At 51.2% G+C, this 22,124-nt stretch overlaps 1 protein-coding gene and 1 pseudogene across 7 annotated transcripts in view; one reads left to right on the forward strand and one right to left on the reverse strand.

Annotated features, from left to right (window-relative positions):
- CAMSAP1 (calmodulin regulated spectrin associated protein 1) overlaps positions 1-22,124 on the forward strand; it is a 54,395-nt gene that overhangs the window by 18,117 nt on the left and 14,154 nt on the right. For 4 of the 7 annotated variants that reach the window (XM_060300167.2, XM_060300168.2, XM_060300169.2 and 1 more), the window contains exons 5-9: positions 9,261-9,341; positions 10,239-10,271; positions 12,508-12,649; positions 20,952-21,091; positions 21,179-21,275. In XM_060300167.2, coding sequence (XP_060156150.1) covers positions 9,261-9,341; positions 10,239-10,271; positions 12,508-12,649; positions 20,952-21,091; positions 21,179-21,275 — 493 coding nt within the window. The remainder of the gene's footprint in view (positions 1-9,260; positions 9,342-10,238; positions 10,272-12,507; positions 12,650-20,951; positions 21,092-21,178; positions 21,276-22,124) is intronic. The other 3 variants (XM_060300171.2, XM_060300172.2, XM_030838325.3) reach the window with 1 other exon arrangement.
- Positions 17,412-17,921, reverse strand: LOC115842919 (uracil-DNA glycosylase pseudogene; annotated as a pseudogene).

A 22,124-nucleotide genomic window follows, 5' to 3' on the forward strand; every position in this document is an offset into this window, starting at 1 on the left:
CTGAGAGCAGCGCCCTCCTGTGTGTCCTGCTGTGACCCTGGCTAGCAGCGGCCTCGGACGTGTGTCCACTGTGGTTCAGACAGAGGGGAGCAGCAGGGGCCTGTAGAAAGCACAGGTGTGCTGGCGGTGCACGTTAATAAATTCCTTTTATTTTTATCTCAAGCACGTACGTGCGTTCATGGAGATCTCAGTTTAGAAGGCATTTTGATTAAGGGAAAAATGGTACCTTCCTAAATGCTGTGATTTTCCTTTTATGTTTCGAAGCTTACAATGTGCCTCTCTATACAGTCTTCATAAAGAATGTTCATTTCTCGTGGTGTGTGATTAGAGGATTACCTTGCCAAAGCCCTTTGGTTATTAAGCCTCCTCATTTGCCAAAGGTGTTCCATTAGGGACACTTTATTAAGCAGAGGAAATGGAACGTGGAGCAGCTCCTTGCAGAGTTGTATCACATGCAGGAAATTCGGAGTTATTTCGTTACACAGTTTGCACATGTATTCCCTGCCACGTGAGGGCTTTATCAGAGGTGAGGTGAAAGTCTGTGGCCGTGGGATTAGTTGAAGAACGCAGCAGAGCCTGGCAGAGTCCGCGTGCTGCTCCCTTGGACGGCCGCCTCGCCGCGGTGATGCCGCCCTGCTCTCTACTTGGTTTCCTCCCTCGTGTGGGTCCGGGGCATCGAGTGGATGAGCAGACCGCCTTCACCCTCTGACCCCGCAGTGAGGTGGAGGGCTTTTCCAGGACTCCTGTGGAGCCTCTGGTCCCGGTGGGACTCGGGAGCTGGCCGGTGGCCACGAGGTCGCGTCCCGGTGGCGGCACCTCCTCGTCCTTGTGCCCTGGCTTCAGATAGTAGTACATGCGGGAAGCGTCCCACGGGGATTTGGTTAAAAAAATGATGTTCTGAAGTGATATTTCCACGGGAGCCCAGGTGTGATCCGAGCCCGAGCTCCCTTCCTGTGGCCACAGGTTCAGATTTTCTTTTCCTTTTCCTTTAACAACTTGTATTGATTCTTTCCCCCTTATCAAAGGAATGGCGTGGTTATTATAGACATTTAGAAAACACGGATGAGCAACAGAAGAAAGCGAAAATTCGCCATGGCCCTGCCACCTGCACACGTAGTGTTCTGCAGTGAAGTGTACTAACTTCCCATAGTTTGTATTTATCTGGGTGTAACCTCCATACTTAAAGGCGCAGTTGGGGTCTTCCAGGCACTTGACCGTAGGCTGAGCTTTGCGTTTGGTGAGATGTGGTGAGTATGGCTCGGGCCATTCTGAGGCCGCCCGCCCGCCCGCCCGCCCGCCTGCCGTGGTCTCGACGTGTCGGGGCCGAGCTGTCCCCTCCCGCAATAAGCAGCCGTCTCCCTGAGCATCTTGGTGACTTCCGCCCACATGTTCCTGGTGGGTAGTGGTTGAGATTAAGCTGAGGTTCATTTTTAAAGGCTTTTGATTAGTTTTTGCCAAATTCTGACCATAAAGATTGTACCGTTTTTCTCGTACTGTTTAGTCTGTGTAAGTGTTTTTTCTGCCTGTGTCTTCTCATATACTGGATAGTATTAAAAAATACCTGCCGGGCTTCCCTGGTGGTGCAGTGGTTGGGGGTCCGCCTGCCGATGCAGGGGACACGGGTTTGTGCCCTGGTCTGGGAAGATCCCACGTGCCGCGGAGCGGCTGGGCCCGTGAGCCATGGCCGCTGAGCCTGCGCATCCGGAGCCTGCGCTCCGCAACGGGAGAGGCCACAACAGTGAGAGGCCCACATACCGCAAAAAAAAACAAACAAAACACAAACCTGCCGAGTTGAGAGGTGAAAATTAGCCCCTTTTACTGTTACTGCTTCACTCGCTGATAAAGTTGAAGTTTAAGGAAGAGAGTGTATGTCTGGCTCTCTTTCTCCCTTTTGGGTAATTCGTTTTGGCCAGGGTTCTTTGGGTAGGGGTGGGGGAACGTGCCTTCCCCTTCCTGCCCAGGACCCTCCCGTTTCCAGGGTGTTTGCCGTGTGTTCATCGGCGCTTCCCGGGTGCTCGTGGCCCGTTTGCCTGGGACTTGGTGGCCGGCCCGGCAGCACCGCTGTGTCTTCTGCCCCCATGTGGTGTCCCCGCCGTGTGGACACCGCCTCCTGACTTGCTGCTGTGACAGGTGTCCCCACCGCTCGGCGTGGTCACGTGGCCGCCTTGGCCAGGCCCGCAGTCGCACCTGGCGCTGTGCTGACAGGGTGTGGGTTTGTCACAGCTCGCGCCCCTTCTCGTGCCGCGCTCCGTTCTCCCAGGAGTTAATGCTTCAGCTTCAGCTTTTCATGATCCTTTTGCGCTTTTCCAGCATTTATGTTTTTATTCCACGTGCTCCGTGTTTCGCTGTTTCCTTAGCATCCGTGTGAGTTTCAGTTTCTCAGTTAGGAGGCTTTTCCTTCAGGTGGGTGCTCTGGCCTCTGCACCCGCTGCTGTCCTGCAGGGTCTCCCCAGGATCCCGTCAAGGGCGGGATCCCCGCAGTCGCTCCTTCCTGGGGCTCCTCTCAGGGGAGGATCCTCAGGTGCAGGGTGAGACGTGCTCCCGCCTCTGTGCCTTCGGTGGGTCTCTGCTCACGTGCCTTCCCTGAGCTGTGATGGGACCTTAGCTCCCCGCGGCCTCTCCACTGTGGACGCTGTCGCCTGACAGGCTTCCAGCCGGGCCTGGAGACCTTCCCTCCATCCTCTCTCCACAGAAAATTGCTGCACGTTTAATGAGGTTTGGGCTCTGGGGAGGTTTGACGTTGGTGAGTTTTCTCTTCAGCGTCAATCTTAGATGTCTAACAAGAGCTGAAGTCTCTTGGAAACTCTGTCCCTAGGTTCCGTGTTCCCAGGATCGCGGCTGTGTGCGCACACCTGAGGCAGGTGTGAGCCCCCTCACACCAGCCCCGGCCTGCCTTTCTCCTGTGGGGTCTGTCCAGGGGGCCGCTTCTCACGCTGGGCTCCGCGTGCGGGCGCCCTCATCCCCGTCAGCATCTCTGGATTCTCAGGGCAGGCCTGTCAGGTGGCCTCTGAGTGTCTCTTGCTGTGTGGCATCGACCTGGGGCCCGTCCTGCTGCAGACTGGATGGCACGCCTGCCACCTGAGACGCTTAGAGACCCCTCCGCTTGGCACTGGGCCAGCCCAGCTGCTGCCCCGGCCTGTGCGTCGTGTGGGGAGCGTGTCCTTGCAGTGCACCCCCGGCCCTGCTCAGAAAGGCCGCAGCTTACCCTTCCCACACCACGCCCTCTGAACCAGCCCCTCCCTCCTCGGGTGATCAGTCACCCTGGGGGCCCAAGTCGCTCCCTGGGGTTGGGGCCGCCCGAGCCATCCGCCGGCGTCCTCGCCCGTGTGAGTGTGGCTGGGTCTCCTCTGTGTCCCGGGAGTTTTCCCGCGAACCGTCTTGCTCTGGCTCTTTATTTTTTATGGACGCCCAGCCAGTAGCTTGAGTCTTTTAAAAAAAAACTCCCCAGCTTTGCCCAAACATGTTTTGTATACGATAAATGGACCCAGTCCCTTGAGTGTCGACAAGTGACTACATACGTTTAGCGTTCGCAGTCAAGGGAACGTTTCCGTCATCCAAAAGCGGTTCCTCTGCGCTCGTTGCAGTTAGATGGAGTCACGTGGTTGGTACTCTTTTTGCGTCTTTCACCGACTACCGTGTTTTTGAAGTTGATCCACGTCATCGTGTCCATCAGTAGTTTGGTGCTTTTGAAACTTGGTCGGGTTCCACTGCACGAAGGCACTACAGCTTGTTCATCCGTTCACCTGTAGACGGGCACTCGGGTTGTTTCTGGTTTTGTCTGTTACGCATAGAGCTTCTGGGAACATTTGTGCACAAGTCTTGATGTGCGGATACATTTTCATCTCTTTGAGTAAATACTTAGGAGTGAGTTGCTGGGTCCCATGACGATCAGTTTACCTTTAGAAGAAACTGTCCAAGTGTTCTCTGAAGTGACTGTGCCATCTTAGGCTCCCACTAGCGAGACAGGAGAATTCCAGTGTTCCACGTTCCGCTGACACTTGGTATCGTCAGTCTTCCGGTTTCGGCCGTTTGGGTGGATGTGCAGAGGTATGTCATGGGTTTAATTTGCATTTCTTTAATGACTGAAGATGTTTCTGTGTATCTTGTTAGGTGTTCACGTATTTTGCCCAATTTTTAATGAGGTGGTTTGTCTTAATGAGTTTCAAGAATATTTTATGTGTATAAAGATTTAGGGATCCAGTGCTTTCCAAGGTATATATTCTTGTAATGTGTTTTTATTTTTTGGGTGTCAGGATAATGCGGGTGTCAAAAAAAGAGCTGGGAAGTATTCCTTCCTTCATTTTGTGAAACACTTTTTGTATTATTAGTATTACTAGTATTATTTTGTCCTTAAATCTTTGTTGGAGTCACTGGTGAAGCCATCTGGGCCTGGAGTTTTCTTGGAAGGTTTTAATTATGAATTCAGTTTCTTTAGTGTACTTATGAGGTGTTTAGGATTTCTGTTTAATTTTGTGACTTTTAAGGAATTTGTCAATTTTATTTAAATTTTTGACTCTATTGGCATATTCATATTTCTTTATCATCCTTTTAGTGTATTATGATCTGTAGTGATGTCCCCTCTTGTTTCCTGCTCTGTAATTTCTTTTTTTCTTCCCTTTGTTGGTCTGGTTTATCAACTTCATTAATCTTCTAAAAAACCTTCTTTTGGTTTTTGTTGCTTTCTCCAATTTTCTATTTAATTCCTCCTCTTGCTTTTATTATTTTTCTTTCTGTTTATTTTGAATTTATTTTTCTCTCCTTTCTAGTTTGTTAGGGTAGAAGATTAGTTCTTTTACACCTTTCTGCATTTTAACATAAACATTTAAAGTTGATATAAGTAGTGCTTTAGCTGCACTGTGCACATTTTTATGTGTTGTGGTTTTCTTCATTCTCTAAAATATTTTGTTTTAGTTGCGAATTCTCGTTTCAGCAATGGATTATCTAGAAGTTTGTAGTTCAGTTTTCATATGTGTGGAGGTGGGGTGGTTCTAGGTACCTTAGTGTTTTGGTTTCGAATTCTGTCGAGGTCAGAGAGCGTAGTCTGTGTGGTTTCATTTCAGTCCTCTGGATGTATCGAGACCTGTGGTCCACTGCGTGGTCTTGCAGAGTGTTCCGTGTGCACTTGAAAAGAAGCCGTGTGTTCTGCTGTTGTCAGGGGAGTACTTTGTGAGTGTCAGTTCAGGTTGGTTTGGGTGTGTTTGCGTCGCTGGAGTCTCAGTCACTCACCCAGGGAGGAGAGTTCATCTCCAGTAGTGATTTTGTCTGTTTAACCTTTTGGTTGTGTCAGATTTTGCTTTGTGTATTTTTAGTCTGTTGTTACATGTATACGTGTTTAGGATTTTTCTGTCCTTTTGTGGTCGTGCAATGTCTCTTTATCACAGGTGACAGTCCTTGCCTCCGGCCTTGGCATGGCCAGTGTGTGCACTTGTCTTTCTGTTTAACGCGAGTTTCCACCTGGGCCTTACCATGGCGTGCTCAGCTTAATTGCATTTCACGTGATTATGGAGACGTCTGGGTTTTGCATCTTGTCTCCCTTCTGTATCTTTTCTCTGTCTTCCTTCTCTTCTGGCGTGTTTTGGATTCGGCGTTTTTACTCCATTTCATCTCCAGTATTTTTTGGGGGGGCTGCTTTAGGGTTCACAAATTTCATCTTCAGGTTTTCATAGTCTGCCTTCAGATAAAGCGATAGCATTTCACAAATAAGATCAGAAATGTCTTTTCCCCTTCTGGCCTTTGTGCCACTGTTGTCATTCATTTCATTACAGCCCCAGATAAGTTACTTTCACCCTCAGCAGCCAGTTATCTTTTAAAGTAATTAAAAATGGTTAGCAATATTTATCCACATACTTCCCATTTTTATTGCTCTTCATTCCCTTGTATAGATGAAGAGTTCTCAAACCTTTTGGTCTCAGAACCCCTTTACACTCTTAAATACCGTGGCCCTCAAAGAATTTTTAGAAAATCTCTCAATATTTACTGTATTAGAAATTAAAAACAGGAACATTTAAAAATATTTACTAATTCACTTAAAAGTAACAGCTCATTCCATGTTAATGTAAGCGATGTGTTTTTAATGAAAAATAACTGTATTCTCAGAAATGGAACGAGTGGTGGTGTTTTACAGTTTTGTAAGTTTCTTTAACGTCTGGCTTACCAGAAGACAGCTGGAGTCTTACCTGCCTTTGCATTTCATCTGCCACAATATGTTGTTTTTATTGATGTAAAGGAAGAAAGTCTGGTTTCACGTGGATACGTAGTTGACGAGGGGACAGTGCTTTCATAATCTCCTCAGATAGTTATGCACATCTCTTTTTGATTCTATACCAAAACTTGACAAGTGGTAGTTTCTTGAAGGCTATTTGAAATATGGAATTTGAAACTGTTACCAGTTAACTTTTTTTTTTTGCGGTACGCGGGCCTCTCACTGTCGTGGCCTCTCCCTTTTGCGGAGCACAGGCTCCGGACGCGCAGGCGCAGCGGCCACGGCTCACGGGCCCAGCCGCTCCGCGGCACGTGGGATCCTCCCGGACCGGGGCACGAACCCGTGTCCCCTGCATCGGCAGGCGGACTCTCAACCACTGCGCCACCAGGGAAGCCCACCAATTAACTTTTTTAAAAAGTTGAGATATAATTCACATGCTGTAAAACTCACTCTTTTAAGGTGTGTGGTTCAGTGGATTTTAAGATACTCACCAGGTTGTGCAGCTGTCACCACCAATCGCACACATCTTTATCATACCCAGAAAGAGACGCTGGTGCCATCCGCAGTCCTTCCCCGTCAGCCCCTGGTGGCCACTCCTCTGCCTTCTGTCTCTCTGGATCTGGCCGTTCTGAACATTTCATTTAAATGAAGGCTACAGCACGTGGCCTGTTGTCTCTGACTTCATTCAGGTAGCATGTTTCCACGTCTCACGCGTGTTGTGGCGCTTATCAGCACCACATTCCTTTTATGGTTGAGTAACGCTCAGTCGTATAGATATGCTGAGTTTTGTTTAGCCATTCCTCAGCTGGTGGGCATGTGTGTTTTCCACTTTTTGGCTATCGTGACTCCTGCTGTGAACATTCAAGTACCAGTGTTTGTGTGGCTGTGTTTTCACTTCTCTTGGGTTTATATCTAGGGGTGGAATTGCTGGGTCGTACAGGAACTCTGTGTTTAACTCTGTGAAGAGCTGGCAGACTGTCTCCACGGCTGCTGCACCGTCTATATTCCCCCAGCAACACCAGAGGTTTCCAGTTTTCCACGTCCTTGCTAACACTCATCTTCTGGTTTTTTGATTCTAGCCATTCTGGAGGGTGTGAGATGGTATCTCATTGTGGTTTAGATTCACATTTCCCTGATAGTAATGATGGGAAACCTTTTTCCATGTGTTTATTGGCTATTTGTAGATCTTTTTTGGAGAAATGTCTGTTCACATGCTTTGCCCATTTTAAAATTGGATTATTCCTCTTTTTATTGTTGCAACGATTCTGTTATATAATCTAGATACTAGCCCAGTGAACTTTTCTTTTCTTTTCTTTTTTCTTTTTTGGCTGCGTTGGGTCTTCGTTGCTGCACGGGAGCTTTCTCTAGTTGTGATGAGCAGGGGCTACTCTTCCTTGCAGTGCGCGGGCTTCTCATTGCGGTGGCTTCTCTTGTTGCGGAGCACAGACTCTAGGCGCGCGGGCTTCAGTAGTTGTGGCTCACGGGCTCTAGAGCACAGGCTCTGTAGTTGTGGCACACGGGCTTAGTTGCTCTGCGGCACGGGGGATCTTCCCGGACCAGGGATCGAACCTGTGTCCCATGCATTGGCAGGCGGATTCTTAACCACTGAGCCACCAGGGAAGCCCCCAGTGCACTTTTTGTACTCTGTTGTAGTAAAACCTTTCTTACATTTTTCCTGGTCCTGTTACTCACGATTCTGTGAGGCCTTGTCGTTGGGAACATTGTTTTGCTGAGTTGTATTGATCTTCCCAATGTCACATTTCACGATATAGTATCAAAAATTACATTCATTAATAGCACCACCAATCCAATCAGAAAATCCTTTCCATGTTAGGAAGGTACCTAGTTTATGGCAGAAACAAATTTTCTAAAATTTTTAACTTCTAGTATTTTATTGTGAAAAATTTTAAACATGCAGAAAAGTTGACAGAATTATACAGAGAACACCCTGTATCCACCACCTAGATTTTACAGTGAACATTTTTTACAGTACTTGCTTTATCACTTATCCATCCATCCATCTATTCTAATTCATTTATTTTATCTGTTTACTTTCTGGCTGCGTTGGGTCTTTGTTGCTGCGCACGGGCTTTCTCGAGCTGTGGCGAGCGGGAGCTACTCTTCTTTGCAGTGCGCGGGCTTCTCATTGCGGTGGCTTCTCTTGTTATGGAGTACGGACTCTGGGCACGCGGGCTTCAGTTAGTTGTGGCTTGCAGGCTCAGTAGTTGTGGCTCGCGGGCTCTAGAGTGCAGGCTCAGTAGTTGTGATGCACGGGCCTAGTTGCTCTGCGGCATGTGGGATCTTCCCGGACCAGGGATCGAACCTGTGTCCCATGCATTGGCAGGTGGATTCTTAACCACTGTGCCACCAGGGAAGCCCTGATTCATTTATTTTAAAACTTATCAACGTTGATTTTTCTTTTGTCTTTCTCTTTTGAAAAACAAATTTTCTGCATTCTTGATCTGATGTGCATGATTTCACTTACCTTTATCCTTGTTTAATGAGAAGACATTCAGTTCTGTGGCATTTCATCTGATTATAGCTTTGACCATGTCCCCGTTAACACTGATGAGTGTTTTTCTCCACGCTATTACTTTATAATTGCAATTTTGATCATTTCCGAGCAGTTGTATTAATCGTTTACGAGTGTCTCATGACAGTTCTTAGCGCTCTTTTGGTGGTCAGGGAATGTGCGAGCACCTGTTTACTTCGGGGGTTTTCAGCCAGACCATGTTATCAGCAGCATTCGCTGATAGTGGCGGCGAACTTGGGCTGCCCGTGCACCGGGGACACTCGGCGCTGAGGCTGCCGATCCTGTCATGAGGTGGAAAGCATCACGCGGGTGCTGTGGGGCGTGAGGGCCTTCCTTGCTCTCTGTGTCGAATCACGGGTCACAGGGAACCCATGTATTTCTGCATGCGTGTCACGGGTCTAAATATTACCTGCATCTAAGAGCCTGAGTTCAAACAAGTAAGGTGGGTGCTGGAAGGATGTACACACCACTGTTGGAAATCAATTTCAGTTGCCTTTTTAATGCATTTAATTTCTTCTACTTTAGGTAAATCTTAAAATGAGAGAGATAACAGAGAAAGAAGTTAAGTTAAAACAGCAGTTATTGGAAAGTCCAGCTCATCAAAAGGTAAAGGGTAAATTTCACTTCTCTGGAACGCACCAAGTCAGCGTTGCTCCCGGTTTAAAGAACTGTGTCTGTGTGTGCTCTGTGCTTGTTCGTTGTTCTTACCAAGCAGGGAGCGAGTGCCCTGGGCCCCGGCCCCGGTGGCGAGGGCGCGGTGGCCCACTGCCCTTTCTCCCAGGCAGGGGCAGCCTAGTGTTGAACTTGGGAGGGTGGGGGAGAGGTGGGAGGTGTCGGAAGCTCCAGAGGAAGGGACGTAGGGTCACCCGGGGTGAAGTCAGCGTGGCGGGTGGGGGGGTTGCCCGCAGCCAGAGGTCCCCTTGGAGCCCTCATGGACTGTGAGCCCGGTGTGGGATTCAGGCGGGTAAATGTCACGTGTCCAGTGAAATGAGCCACTAACGTCCTGTGTGACCTGATTATTATTATATTTTTTGGCTGAGCACGTGTGTGACTGAATCCATGTTCTTCAAACGCGTGTACGACGTGGCCTGGCCTGGGCTGCGGGCCCCTGGGCTGCGGGGTGAGCGACTGTCCCCTTGCTCCCCTCTCTTACCTGGACCCCGGGGATGCTGTCTGTGAGCACCTCACCCCGGCCACGCTTCCGTGAGCCACCCCCCTTCCTCAGATGGGCGTGGACGACTCGCTGAGCCCCTCCCCGAATGGCGGTTGGCTCCTGTCGTTTTTGGTGCCCGGCCCGTGCGGAGTTTCCAGAGTAGTCTTTGCTCCCGCAGAGGCCAGTGTCGTAGAGGTGCCTGGGAGCTTCCCCTGCGGTCATCTGCTAGCGCAGAGGGACGCCCCGCCTCTCGTGTGAACGTGGTGTGCAGGTGTGTGTCTCGTCTGTCCACGCGTGCGCCTGCCGCGCTGACCTCCTCTCCTGCCTTCCTTCCCTCGCCTCCCGAGCAGTCTCCCTCCAAGTGGTACTGGAAGCTAGTGCCCGTAAGTGAGCTCCGCGCGTGCGCCCAGCTGCCGTCCAGACGGCCGTCCCGCCGCAACCACTTGCTTCCATTACAGACTGCTCGTGACTGTTTGTCTGAATGTCCTCCTTGGTGGTGTTGTTGCATTTCCCGCGGGGCAGTGATGGCCCGGTTCTGGGCAGAGTAGACGGTAACGAGGCCCTCTGGAGCCCTAAGGTGCATTGTGTAGCCAGCACCCCGAGTGTGGTTTCGCCCAGTTTCTTAGGTAGACTTGCAGACAGTTTCTTCTTCGGACACATAGTTAACGTCTTTATGTGACGAACTTCAAGGTCAGTGACAGGCTGTATTCTCCTTTCTGATAGGTGCCAGCAGGAATGGCAAATCATCCAATTTGCTAAGTTCCCCTTTGGATTTGTCCTTCCTGACGTTACGGTCCGTGGTGATTCGGTCTGCAGCTCTGGCTGTGCTCCACCTGGGGACCTGTTCTGGAAGCAGGACCAGTTCGTTACCCTGTTTCCCACGGAAGAATACCCGGTGCCCCAAGCGGTGCACTTTAACATGAAGCTTGGGGCACAGATCTGTCTGAAGACTCCTTTATTGCCTGGTCCTTTAGTTTAATTACTTGGATCAGATTATCCTCAGAATTCCATCATAAAGGAGATACTGCGGATGTAAAACTGTCAGTGGGATCTGCGTGAGCAGTGATACGGTCTGCTTCGTAGCTGATGGATAATCTTGCTTCTCTTTGAAATATATTAATAACAAAGAGGGGGTAAGCGTTTTTACGCATATTTACGTATCTCTTAACTTCTCGAAAACTGAAGGCCAAAGAGAGAACCGTTAAAAGCAGTTACGAGCTGTAGTGAGGACACAGTCAGAGATGCAGGTGTCCTCCCGGAAGCGGGGTTTCAGATGAGACTCGTGTAAAAACTGGAGAATGTGGCCGAGAGCAGAGCGCCTGTAGGTTTCCTCCTAGCAGTTGGCCACCGTGGCTGCCTGAGCGCATGTCTGGCTCATCGGTAGCGGGGTGACTGTTAGGCTGCTGGGGGTTTGGAGCAGGGTCCCCTCGAGGGGTGGCACCGGCTCCCCCGACCCAGGGCTTCAGCACTTTCCCTGATGCAAGCGCACACCATCCACCCTCAGCCGCGAAACCACCCGCTTCCCTGCATGCCGTGCTCGGCCCGCGCGCTGTCTGTGTGTGTGGAGACCTGGCCCGGCGTGCGCCTCGGGCTCTGCATGCGGGAGCCCCAAGGCTGGCCCCTGGGCACGGCGGCCCGAGAAACAAGTTAAAGTCCATGTCGAGGCCAGTGTTAGTGGCGTGCGTTGCACATGCACGGGTGAGGCGTGTTCTGTGCAGATGCCGGCGCTGACTGCCCTGCGCTGTGCGCACACTGCCTTCTTGCCGGGGCGCCTTCCTTTGGGTTGACTCTCCTGCACGGCTCGCGGAGGTCCATAGCGGGCAGCACGGGTGGCGGGTTTTCTCCCTCGAGCTGGCACTGTGTTCTCCTCCCCTGGAGAAGGCGCGGCTGCAGGAAATGCCAGGCTCACCTGTGCCACAGGACGTGGTCCCCTGGCGGCCTGTGTGTCTGTGCTCGTGAGCGAGGCCCAGCTCCAGGGGCAGTGCCCAGGGGCGCGGGGAGAGCACCGTGCACGTGGCTTCCTGTAAAGGCAGAAGCACAGAAACCTTGAAGAATGCCTGTTTTTTACAGCACTCAGGTTCCTGACGCTTCCGTGCACTGACGGAGGGGCTGGTTGACGGATGAGACGACATTCCGTCTAACCTGGTTTTGGGTATTTTCTCAAACTCTGTTAGTGCTGCTTCGTGTTCTTCACAGTGGCCAAGGTTAACGCTGCTAATCTGAGAAAAGTAACAGTAACGTGGGTCTTCCCAGCGTAGGCTGTTCGCCGTTTAACTTGTTTCTCATCCGCTGATGGTGCGCGGCCTCTGGCAGTGTAGACGTGTGTCCTGCTTCCTTGCCCTGGGTGTGCCCGGCCCTTTAGAGTGAGACGGCCGGGTGTCATTAGCGACTAACTGCTGTCACCCAGTGTGGCCACGAAGCCCAGTTCCCTGGATCGTGACATACGTTCCAGGCGGACTATGCAATCCAGACGTTTGGGGCTTTCCCACGTGATTGCCGTTGTTCTAAACGTCGTCCCGCAGGACTCCTGTTAACTCTAGATTTGACGGCCTGCCTGTGACGTAGGCGGCAGTGACGGCACCTCGCGCGTAGTGACCCTTTCCCTTTTCTCCACCGCAGGTGCGCTACCGCCGAGAGCACCTGTCAACGAGGCAGCCACCCTACTTCCCGTTGTTGGAGGACCTGATGCGGGACGGCAGCCACGGGGCTGCTCTCTTGGCCGTGGTCCACTACTACTGCCCGGAGCAGATGAAGCTGGACGGTGAGTGGAGCACGTGCCTCTGGAATGGACCTGAGGCTCAGGAGGCTGTTAGGATGCTCTGATCCAAACAGTCAGAACACCGGGGAGTCGCCCTGAGTCCTTAGTGCCAACCGGGGAGGTGCAGAGGCGGGCAGCTCTGACGGTGGCGTGCTTGTCGGTAGCCTCCACCAGTTTTCTCCGGGGTGAAATGGGACTTTGAAATATCTGGGTAACGTGTTAAGTATTGGTGACTGTACTTCAGTCTCAGAACAGTTGAGAGCTCGTCAGCCCTACTCTAGTTGATCTAAAACATCTAGAATGTGGTTTAGGAAAATGAGTGCAGACCCGTCTGTTGCCAAGCCGTGAGTGACTCGTGTGCTTGGTGTTGGTATCACCGTGTCGTGCGTCTCTGAGGTGCTCACGCCTGGCCGCGGGGAGAGGTGCGGGTGATGCCGTGAGCAGCATGGCGCCGGACACCTGTCCAGGGCCGTGCGGACAGGAGCTCTGATGTAGGTTTTGCTGAGTCCTCTTCTTTCTGGGGGAGGGAGGTGTGAGGCCCGCAGATGCCCTGACCGCCGGCCGCACGTAGAGTGTCTGTCAGAGTCACTGCCGGTGCTGAGCTGACGTCGGTCCTGCTTCTGATCCAAGTGCAGAAGTGCTGGGTTTTGTAGTTTCTAAAGCACACAGCTGACCTTGAAAGAAAGGGGGGCTCAGGTTCCAGGAGGGGGTCTCCATCTGTGATTGAAAACCCCCAGATTGGCACGTGCTGGCCCCAGGTCCATTAGGCCTCTGTCCCCGTGCGGCCTGGGCCGTGTGCCGCTGAGACCTGTAACCGGGGCCCTGGAAAGGACTGGGGAGGCTCCCCCGCGGCCAGGGAAGACCAGGAGGCTCATCTCGCGGCGGAGGCGGAGGTCGTTCCTGAGGAAGTGAGCTGCCAGGCGAGTTCGTTCGGGTCCAGGACTCGTTTGGCGGGAGTCAGAGCAGAGTGTTGCCGTGTGGGAGCACAGCCACCGCCAGGGTCCGCCAGACCCGCAGAGAAGGGGCCCTGCCACCACCAAGCCGGCAGGCGCCGCGGACCGACCTGGGTGAGGAAGAGCCCTGAATGCGAGCGCAGAGTGTTTAAAATGCCGACGTGTGGGGCGCTCGAGCGCGCGGGGCTCGCTCCCCTCGGCCCTCCGCCCGCTGCGTGTGTGGGTAGGCAGTCCTGCCTCGGGCTTTGTCCAGCCTGTCTCTAACCTGTCCTCCGGGGCCTCGAGACAAAAACAGCTACGAGGGACAGAGAGCCTGTGCTACCGAGGAAGGGAAAACCCACGGCAGGATGTGAGTGTCGAAGCTCATTGCACCTAATAGCGGAACGTCAAAACGGGGCTTTAAAAACGACAGAACCACAGGGTGGAGTGACTGGAGCCAGGCTCACGACTTGCCTTGCGGGACCAGGCTGAGGAAGCAGGGGAGGGCAGAGTGAGGCCAGAGGGGCCTTGAACACACGGACGCAGGCTGGGCCCAGTGCACCAGCTCGTAGGGGTCGTGCTCTTTTAAAACGAGGAAGCCTGGAGGCCTTTACAAAAGTGGGCTTGATTCAGGCCACGGAAGAAACCTCGACGGATTGCAGAGAATTGATAGTTCCTCACAACACAGTAAAACGAGAAGTCAGTAACAAAAACGTGCAGCGTATTTCTCCAAACCCTTAAAATTGTTAGTGCTTAGAAACCAAAGAAGATACTTCAGAATAGTTCATGGATCAAAGTAGAAATTACAGTGGAATTTTCTAGTGGGAGCTCTGTAAGGGCAGGCGTTTTTATCTGTTTGTTCACTGATACATCCCAACCGTCTAAAATAGCGTCTGGGACAAATGTGATCAGGTTTGTTGAATTAAATGGATGAACGACGTACGTGCCAGAACCCACAGGACGCAGCTCAGAGTGACGGGTGAAGGGAACCGTCGCCTCAGTGCAGTCTGGACAGTAAGGAATTTAAGAATTAATGAACCAGGTTGATCTCAGCGCATTCGAAAAGAACATAGAAATAAACCCAAAACAGCTGAAGGAAGAAAAATTAAGAGTAGTCTTTCCCCTCTGGTCAGAAATCACCCCAACACATGGAGGAGACAGGCTGAACTGCAGGTTCCGTCCTGAAGAGGACGGCCCGCCTGGGCTCTGGACAAGCCACCTGGTGAAGGAGCGGAGCAGAGGGGTGCAGAGGAGGCCAAGCCAGGCATCCCGGGAGGGCTCCAGAGCAGACGTGCAGGCCGTCTTTGCCGGGGTTATTCCGGCACGAGGAGCAGAGCATGGGAGGAAGGGCATAGGCTCTCTTTCCTTCTTAACATGGGTTGAAAATCCTGTGTAAAGTCCTAGAAAACAAGAATTGAACGGCTGAGCGTGTTCTCCTGTTCATCTCAGGAGGCACAGACCAAGGTCTGTTAGAAGCCACTGCCCGTTTGTGACGGATGCCCTTGGCCTGCCGCTGACGTGCTCTGGCCCCACAGAGGTTCTCGACCCCGGACTGTTGCAGTCAGGGGGACGGGAGGGGCTGCCGTAGCCCCAGCCCTGGCAGGGTGACTCTGTGCACCTGCCCCGCGCACGGTGCCAGCTCCTGGTGAGTGTTGGGACCCACAGAAGACCTGTCTGTAGTGCTGGGGAATAAACGCAACAAAAAGATGTGGGACCGTGGGAAAAATCGTGAACTCTGCCGTCGGGTGGGATTTAAACTATATTCTTAGATGCCAAGAAGCAGTATAAACATTGTGATGTCCCCTGATTGTTCATGCAGTTGTTGCGAGTCCTTTTTACAGAAACTGACAAGGGAATGTAAAACTCATGTGGAAGACTGGAGGCCAAAGGGACAAAATGGTTGTTTTGGAGACTTTATTTTTATTTTCGGCTGCGTTGGATCTTCGTTGCTGCGCGTGGGCTTTCTCTAGTCGCGGCGAGCGGGCGCTACTCTTCGTTGCGGTGCACGGGCTTCTCGTTGCGGTGGCTTCTCTTGTTGCGGAGCACGGGCTCTAGGCGTGCGGGCTTCAGTAGTTGTGGCTCGCAGGCTTAGTGGCTCCGCAGCCTGTGGGATCTTCCCAGACCAGTGCTCCAACCCGTGTCCCTTGCATTGACAGGTGGATTCTTAACCACTGCGCCGCCAGGGAAGTCCTGCAGACTTTATTTCGATGTGAGTTTACTTTTACAGAGAAGGTGCAGGAATTGGTGCATACTTGTCCCCAGACTTTCCAGCCGTTACATCTTGTCACGTTTGTGCTCTTTCTCCCTGAGCTAGTTGGGAATAACTGGAGAACAAACACATTCTTTTTTTTTTTTTTTTTTTAACTTCAACAACCTTTTATTACCAAATTCACCCAGGGTTAACCCTTTAACCCACCTAACAGCAAAACAGCATCTCCAACAGGATCTAAGATGGAGGTGCACACCTAATAAAGATTGTCTGTTAAAAACAAAACAAAACAAAACACACACTTGAATAAGTATTTTTTAAAAAAGCAAAATTCGGGCTTCCCTGGTGGCGCAGTGGTTGAGAGTCTGCCTGCCGATGCAGGGGACACGGGTTCGTGCCCCAGTCCGGGAGGATCCCACGTGCCGCGGAGTGGCTAGGCCCGTGAGCCATGGCCGCTGAGCCTGCGCGTCCGGAGCCTGTGCTCCGCAACGGGAGAGGCCACAACAGTGAGAGGCCCGCGTACCGCCAAAAAAAAAAGCAAAATTCACCAGTATTGTAAAAAAAAAAATTCCCCAAGTGATTTCAATCCAAAAAAACCAAACTCCAGCGTTGGCATCTGTGCCGGCTCAGAAACCTCAACGCAGGATGCACCTAACAGAAAAGCATTTCCTCTTAAAAACAATCCACCTGTCTCCTTCCTGTTCAACGTGCACAGCTTATCCCTAGAAATACCCAATAACTGCGCAAACAGGACCCAGTCACGTTCCCCGGCCTCTGCCTGTCGGTGGAGGTTCCCACCAAGGACTGTTCCTTAGCGATTTTCACCTCGACTACAGTCAGGAAATTGACCCCTAATTTCTGAGAACTTGCAGAATGTCCTCAGGCTTCCTAGGGGCTCCGTGAAAGATCGCGGGTCAGTGTACCTGACCGAGATGGGAATGCAGGCTGGGCGAAGGGGGCCTTTTCCAAATGAAGACACCCGACACCTTCAAACCTGCAGTTTAACCTACCAGGTGAAAACTAGTAGCAGCTGGCCCTGCCCAAAGAGTGCTGGTCTCCCTGCTTTACCCATAAAAGTAGTAACGAAGAAGAGGAGAGTCCAGCGTGTGTGACCTCATCTCCCTGCCAGGAACGTGGAGCCATGGGCGGCGTCCTCCAGGCCGAGGTCTCAGGGGAGCTTTGCCACTTCTGGCCGCTCCTGGCAGCCTGACTCATGGCTGCTCCGTGGACACTGTGTTCCCTTGTGCAGGGTGCTTAAGAATTACCAGGGAGGGGACTTCCCTGGTGGCACAGTGGTTAAGACTCCACGCTGCCAGTGCAGGGGGCCCGGGTTCGATCCCTGGTCAGGGAACTAGATCCCACACGCATAGCTCAACTAAGCGTTCGTATGCCACAACTAAAGAGCTGGCGAGCCGCAACTAAGGAACACACGTGCCACAACTAAGGAGCTCACCTGCTGCAACTAAGACCCAGCACAACCAAATAAATAAATAAATAGATAGAATAAGTATTAAAAAAAAAGAATTCCCAGGGAAATTATGTTTTCAATTTGATTTTGTCACTGACGGATACTTGGATAGCAACTTCTAGAAAACTGCTCAGTGGACCTCTCCCGGGGTCACGGTCACAGATCCTTCCAGTTGACGGGCCCTTCGCTGGCCTTGGGCAGCAGCGCGTTGATTTTAGAGAAATGTCTGCACCCAAGGAGCCCTCTGTGCACCGACAGCGGGGAGGGATGCGCGGTCTGTGGCACTGCCTTTCTCCTGAACGTAGGAGCCCCAGAGCCAGAGACAAGGCCTCTCGCAGTTGGATTGAGCCAGGATGCAACGGTGCCGGTGAGGTGCTCCCAGCCTGTGTGAGAACTGGCCTGATGTGCTGGGCGGTGAGGGCAGCAGTGAGCTGGAGAGCACCTCGCTGGCCCGTCTAGGTAAACCTCCGTGACCAGGATGAACAAAAGCGTCGTGTCTGCAGACAGCTCTTTATAAGTGTTTCCCAGACTGCGCGGGTCTGGGCCAGGTCTCTGAACACTGAAGCAGAACCCGTGGGCTTGATGGGGTCCACGCCGTGGATCTTGTCCCAGGGTGGCAGCCTTCACATGTCTCAGGTCGCAGGTTTGGGTCTGTGTGAAGACTTGGTGTGGGGCTTGCTGTGGTCTTCTTTCTTTCTTTGTTTTTTATATTTATTTATTATCATTTATTTATTTATTTTTATTTGGTTGTGCCGGCTCTTAGTTGCGGCAGGCGGGCTCCTTAGTTGTGGCCTGTGAATTCTTAGTTGCGGCATGCGTGTGGGATCTAGTTCCCTGACCAGGGATTGAACCTGGGCCCCTGCATTGGGAGCGTGGAGTCCTAACCACTGTGCCGCCAGGGACGCCCCTGGTGTTGTTTTCTTCTGTCCAATCCAGGCTCTGGCCCAGCATCACCACCCTGTTGAGGGTCCCATCTCTGCTTCCCTGTACCTGGAGCTGAGTCCCAGCCTTTCTCAGCCCTTCTTGCCCTTGACGTTTTCCAGGCATGCAGGTCGCTTAGTTGGCTGCCTGTCCCCTGTTTGGCTTTGCCCGGCGTTCCCTCCTGGTGGCCTTCAGGGCCTGGGTTTCCAGCAGGAATGATGCCGCAGGGATGGTCCCTGGGTTCAGGTGGCGTGCGCTGGCTTCCTCCTCTGAGATCACCGCTCTTTGCTTTATGACCGACTAGTGATCGGGGAGTGGCTTTGGTCTCTCGTCGCGCTTTCACCCCAGCATTGGCATCTGTCGGGAGTTTCTAGCTCTGCTGCTTGTTCTCTGGTGGGTCAGCACTCCTGTGCAGAGGGCTGCTCTCCTCTCCTCTGTCGTTACTTATCCGCGCGGTGATTTGTATCAAGATGGCCTCGTGGATTCTTACTTTACTCAACGGGTTATGATCCATGACATTCATTGTTCTCTTGCTTTGTCCCAGATTTCAGACAAGTTGTGATTTTGAAGAAGAGGAACATGGGGTACTTGCTCTGCAAAGACCAAGTTTTGTTTAACTTTACATCCGCTAAGTGCAGGGGAGCCATGCAGAGAGGTCCGAACAGTGACTCTCTGTGGGACCCCAGTGCCTGGTGTGGCCCACGGCTGGGCAAGGGGGACTGGCCAGCACAGAATGTGGGGCAAAGCGCCATCTGTGGGGGGAGATGCAGTGAGACTCCACCCCACATGAGCCAAACACTCTTCCTTGGATGAAAGACACAAACCGGAAAAGCAGAATTTTAAAACTTCGAAAAGAAAATAGAGGAAAATATTTTTATGACATTGGTGTTGGGATGGATTACTTAACTTACAAAATAGCCAAGTAATAGAAAAGATTCCTGTGTTTAACCATATTAAGATTCACTGTGGTGACAGAGGAACATCACAGACAAAACTCAGTGGTAAAAGCCGTACCCATGAAAAAGTGTTTGCAACAAATGTAAATGGACAGGGGACCGTCACACAGTTGTTCTGTAACCGTAATACAAGAAGAATTCCTACAAATCAGTGGGAAAAGGATGAACAGCCCAGAGGCAAAACAAGAACAGGTTTCTCCCGGAGGAGGAGGTCAGGGCGAGCCCGCAGCAGCAGGGGGTGCACCACTGCAGGAAGGCAGAGCTGGCCCAGCGGGGTGGCCCGGCTGAGAGGCCCGGGGGTACGGCGGGGTGGGGCGCGGCCAGGCGATGGTCAGGTGTGGGCAGCACCGCTTACAGCCCCTTCTGGGAGGGTCGCCAGCGCAGACCGCATGCAAGTTTGGTTTTTCTGGCATTTTACGTACTAGTGAAAATTGTGGAATCCTAAATCGCTGTTAAAGTGAGCGACTGAAATCTGCCCACAGCAGCGGAGAACTATTTGGAAACGTAGTTCCGAGTTTGGGGAAGATAACAGGCTGCAACGTGGTAGGCGGTTTGTTGTCATGAATGTAAATTGAAGACAGCCAGGTCGGCAGCGCACTGTTGATATGATTTATGGGCAGAGACCATATGTGGTAAAGACACCCACACGAGCCAGGTCCCGGGGCTTGAGGAGAGGGGTTGCCTTGGGGGGAGGCGGGCTTCACCTCCTGTGATGCTCTGTTACTGCAAGAAAGTAAGACCTGGATCGGAGAAGGTGTGACGTTAATGTTCGTCCCATCTGGGGTGAGAGGACACGGGAGCCTGTTCTTTACATTTGTCATGTTTCATAATCTGAATTTTAAAAAAGAAGCATTTCTTAGCAATATAAGTGTGCACAGTTACTCAGCTTCGAGAAGTTTTCTCTTGAGAATTCACAGTGCCGGGGCGTCGCCGCACAGGACAGGATTCATACGTGGATCCCGGGTGCTGTGAATCCCGTGTGCGCGTGATTTCTGAATCGCTGAAAATGATTTCTTCTTAGGAGTAAAGTTATTTTAAAATAAGTGGTGTTTCTCAGTCCTGTTTATTTATTTACAGGCAAAGCTAAGTCATCAGGATAGCTGCCTCCAGTTTAGTCTGGAGTGGTATCTAGGTGTTCTAGTGGTTCCTGGCTGAGGGCGCGCCCACCTCCCCCCACGGAGCCCGCTCAGTGCCCAGTGTGGGTGTCTGCGCTGGAATTCTCTGGGTGAGGGGCTGGCATCCTGCAGAGCAGCGTAAAATGGGCAGTTGTTCTGCTACAGGTGCAGACAGCCGCAGAGGAGGACTTGTGCTCTGCACAGCTCCTGAGTTTTGTGATTAGCAGTGTTCCCGTGCTTCCCTGTGGATAAGCCTGACACTTCCTGTTTTATGCTCCCCTCCCGCAACCACGGAGATAACCTCCCTCGAAAGGAGCTTGGTTAAATGTTAAGTGGCCTTATGCCGCCAGGTCCTTTATAAACTGAAAGGTGATTGTTACCATTGCTATTGGAAGCCCAGTCTTAAAAGTTCGGGTAATTATTGTATACTTTTTAGATGCTAACAATTAAATTCAGGTCCTGGAGATTTCTCCTGTCTTTTTCTTGAGTGTTTTCTTTCTATGTTTAACATTATTTATGATACTTGTTGTGATGTTTAAATCTGTTAATGTTATTACCTTTTTAAATATCACCTCTACCTTTATTTAAATTGTTTTTCAGTTGAAAATTGTATGTATGTGTACACACACACACGTATGTGCGCACACACACTTATGAAGCAGAATGTCTTTCTAATAAATTGCAGTTTTCTTTTTATCTGTTAGATATATGCTTGAAAGAGGTGACGTCGATGGCGGACAGCCTGTATAATATTCGGCTTCTGAGAGAATTCTCAAATGAGTATCTGAACAAGTGCTTTTATCTCACTCTAGAAGATATGCTGTATGCTCCCTTAGTGTTGAAGGTAATAATGACTTATTAAAAACATATTTTTAAAGCCCTGTGTGAATAAGCTCCTCACTGTGTCCTTGATTTCTCGTTTTCCTTTTAGCCAAACGTTATGGTTTTCATTGCCGAGCTCTTCTGGTGGTTTGAGAATGTCAAACCAGACTTTGTTCAGCCCAGGGATGTTCAGGAACTGAAAGATGGTGAGTGACAAACTTTCCGTAAGTGACGGCTGTTTCCTCTAAGGGAGTCGAGGCGCAGCACTCAGAAGGTGCGCTTAACTGGTTCCTGGTTTTTGTACGACAGTGGTGTTTAAGTGGTTTCTTTTGGGAGGACAGAGCGTGTCACCGTCTGGGCCGCTGTCTGGTGCGCCGTGGTGGTCACGCACAGAGCTCCTCCAGACTGTGAGCTGGGGGTCCGTCCTGGCCCTGTGGCGTCAGGGTCCAAGGGCGAGCAGGAGACGTTGGAGAGAAGGTTCCAGGTGATTCTGACGGACCTCGGGCAGGAAGTGCTCTAGTCCGTGATGCCAATCCTCACCCTCCACAGCTTTGGCTTTTTTGCCCCTAAAACAAGGCAGAAAAAGATCTGTTTTACCACAGAGTAAAACGATCTGCCAGCCTTGAGAATCTCCAAAACTTTAAGAAGATGACACGGGAGAATGTTTTCACGTCCTTGGCATTTCTTACAAAGAATATAAAAATCTTAGCCACAGAGGCAGAGATTGGTAATTGGCCACATTAAAATGTAGACCTTGTTTTCATTAAAAGATGATGAAAAGAGTAAAAAAAAAAAAAAAGGAAATCAAGTAGCTACCAGGGGTAGAAGATCCTTGTCGTATACCTACAGCAGATACACAGTGTCCAGAACATATCAAAAGAAGAAAAAGACAAACCAATAAAAAGAGCAAAAGACTCGAACAGGTGCTTCGTGAAAGCAGGACTCCGGGTGCCTAATAACGTCATGAAAGGATGCTCAGCCTTATCGGGGATTAAAACAGAAGCGACACACAGATACACCCCCGCCACGTCGGCAGAGCAGACGCCCAGACGGCC

Source organism: Globicephala melas, chromosome 6 (assembly GCF_963455315.2).
Source record: "Globicephala melas chromosome 6, mGloMel1.2, whole genome shotgun sequence".
NCBI classification, from domain to species: Eukaryota; Metazoa; Chordata; class Mammalia; order Artiodactyla; family Delphinidae; genus Globicephala; species Globicephala melas.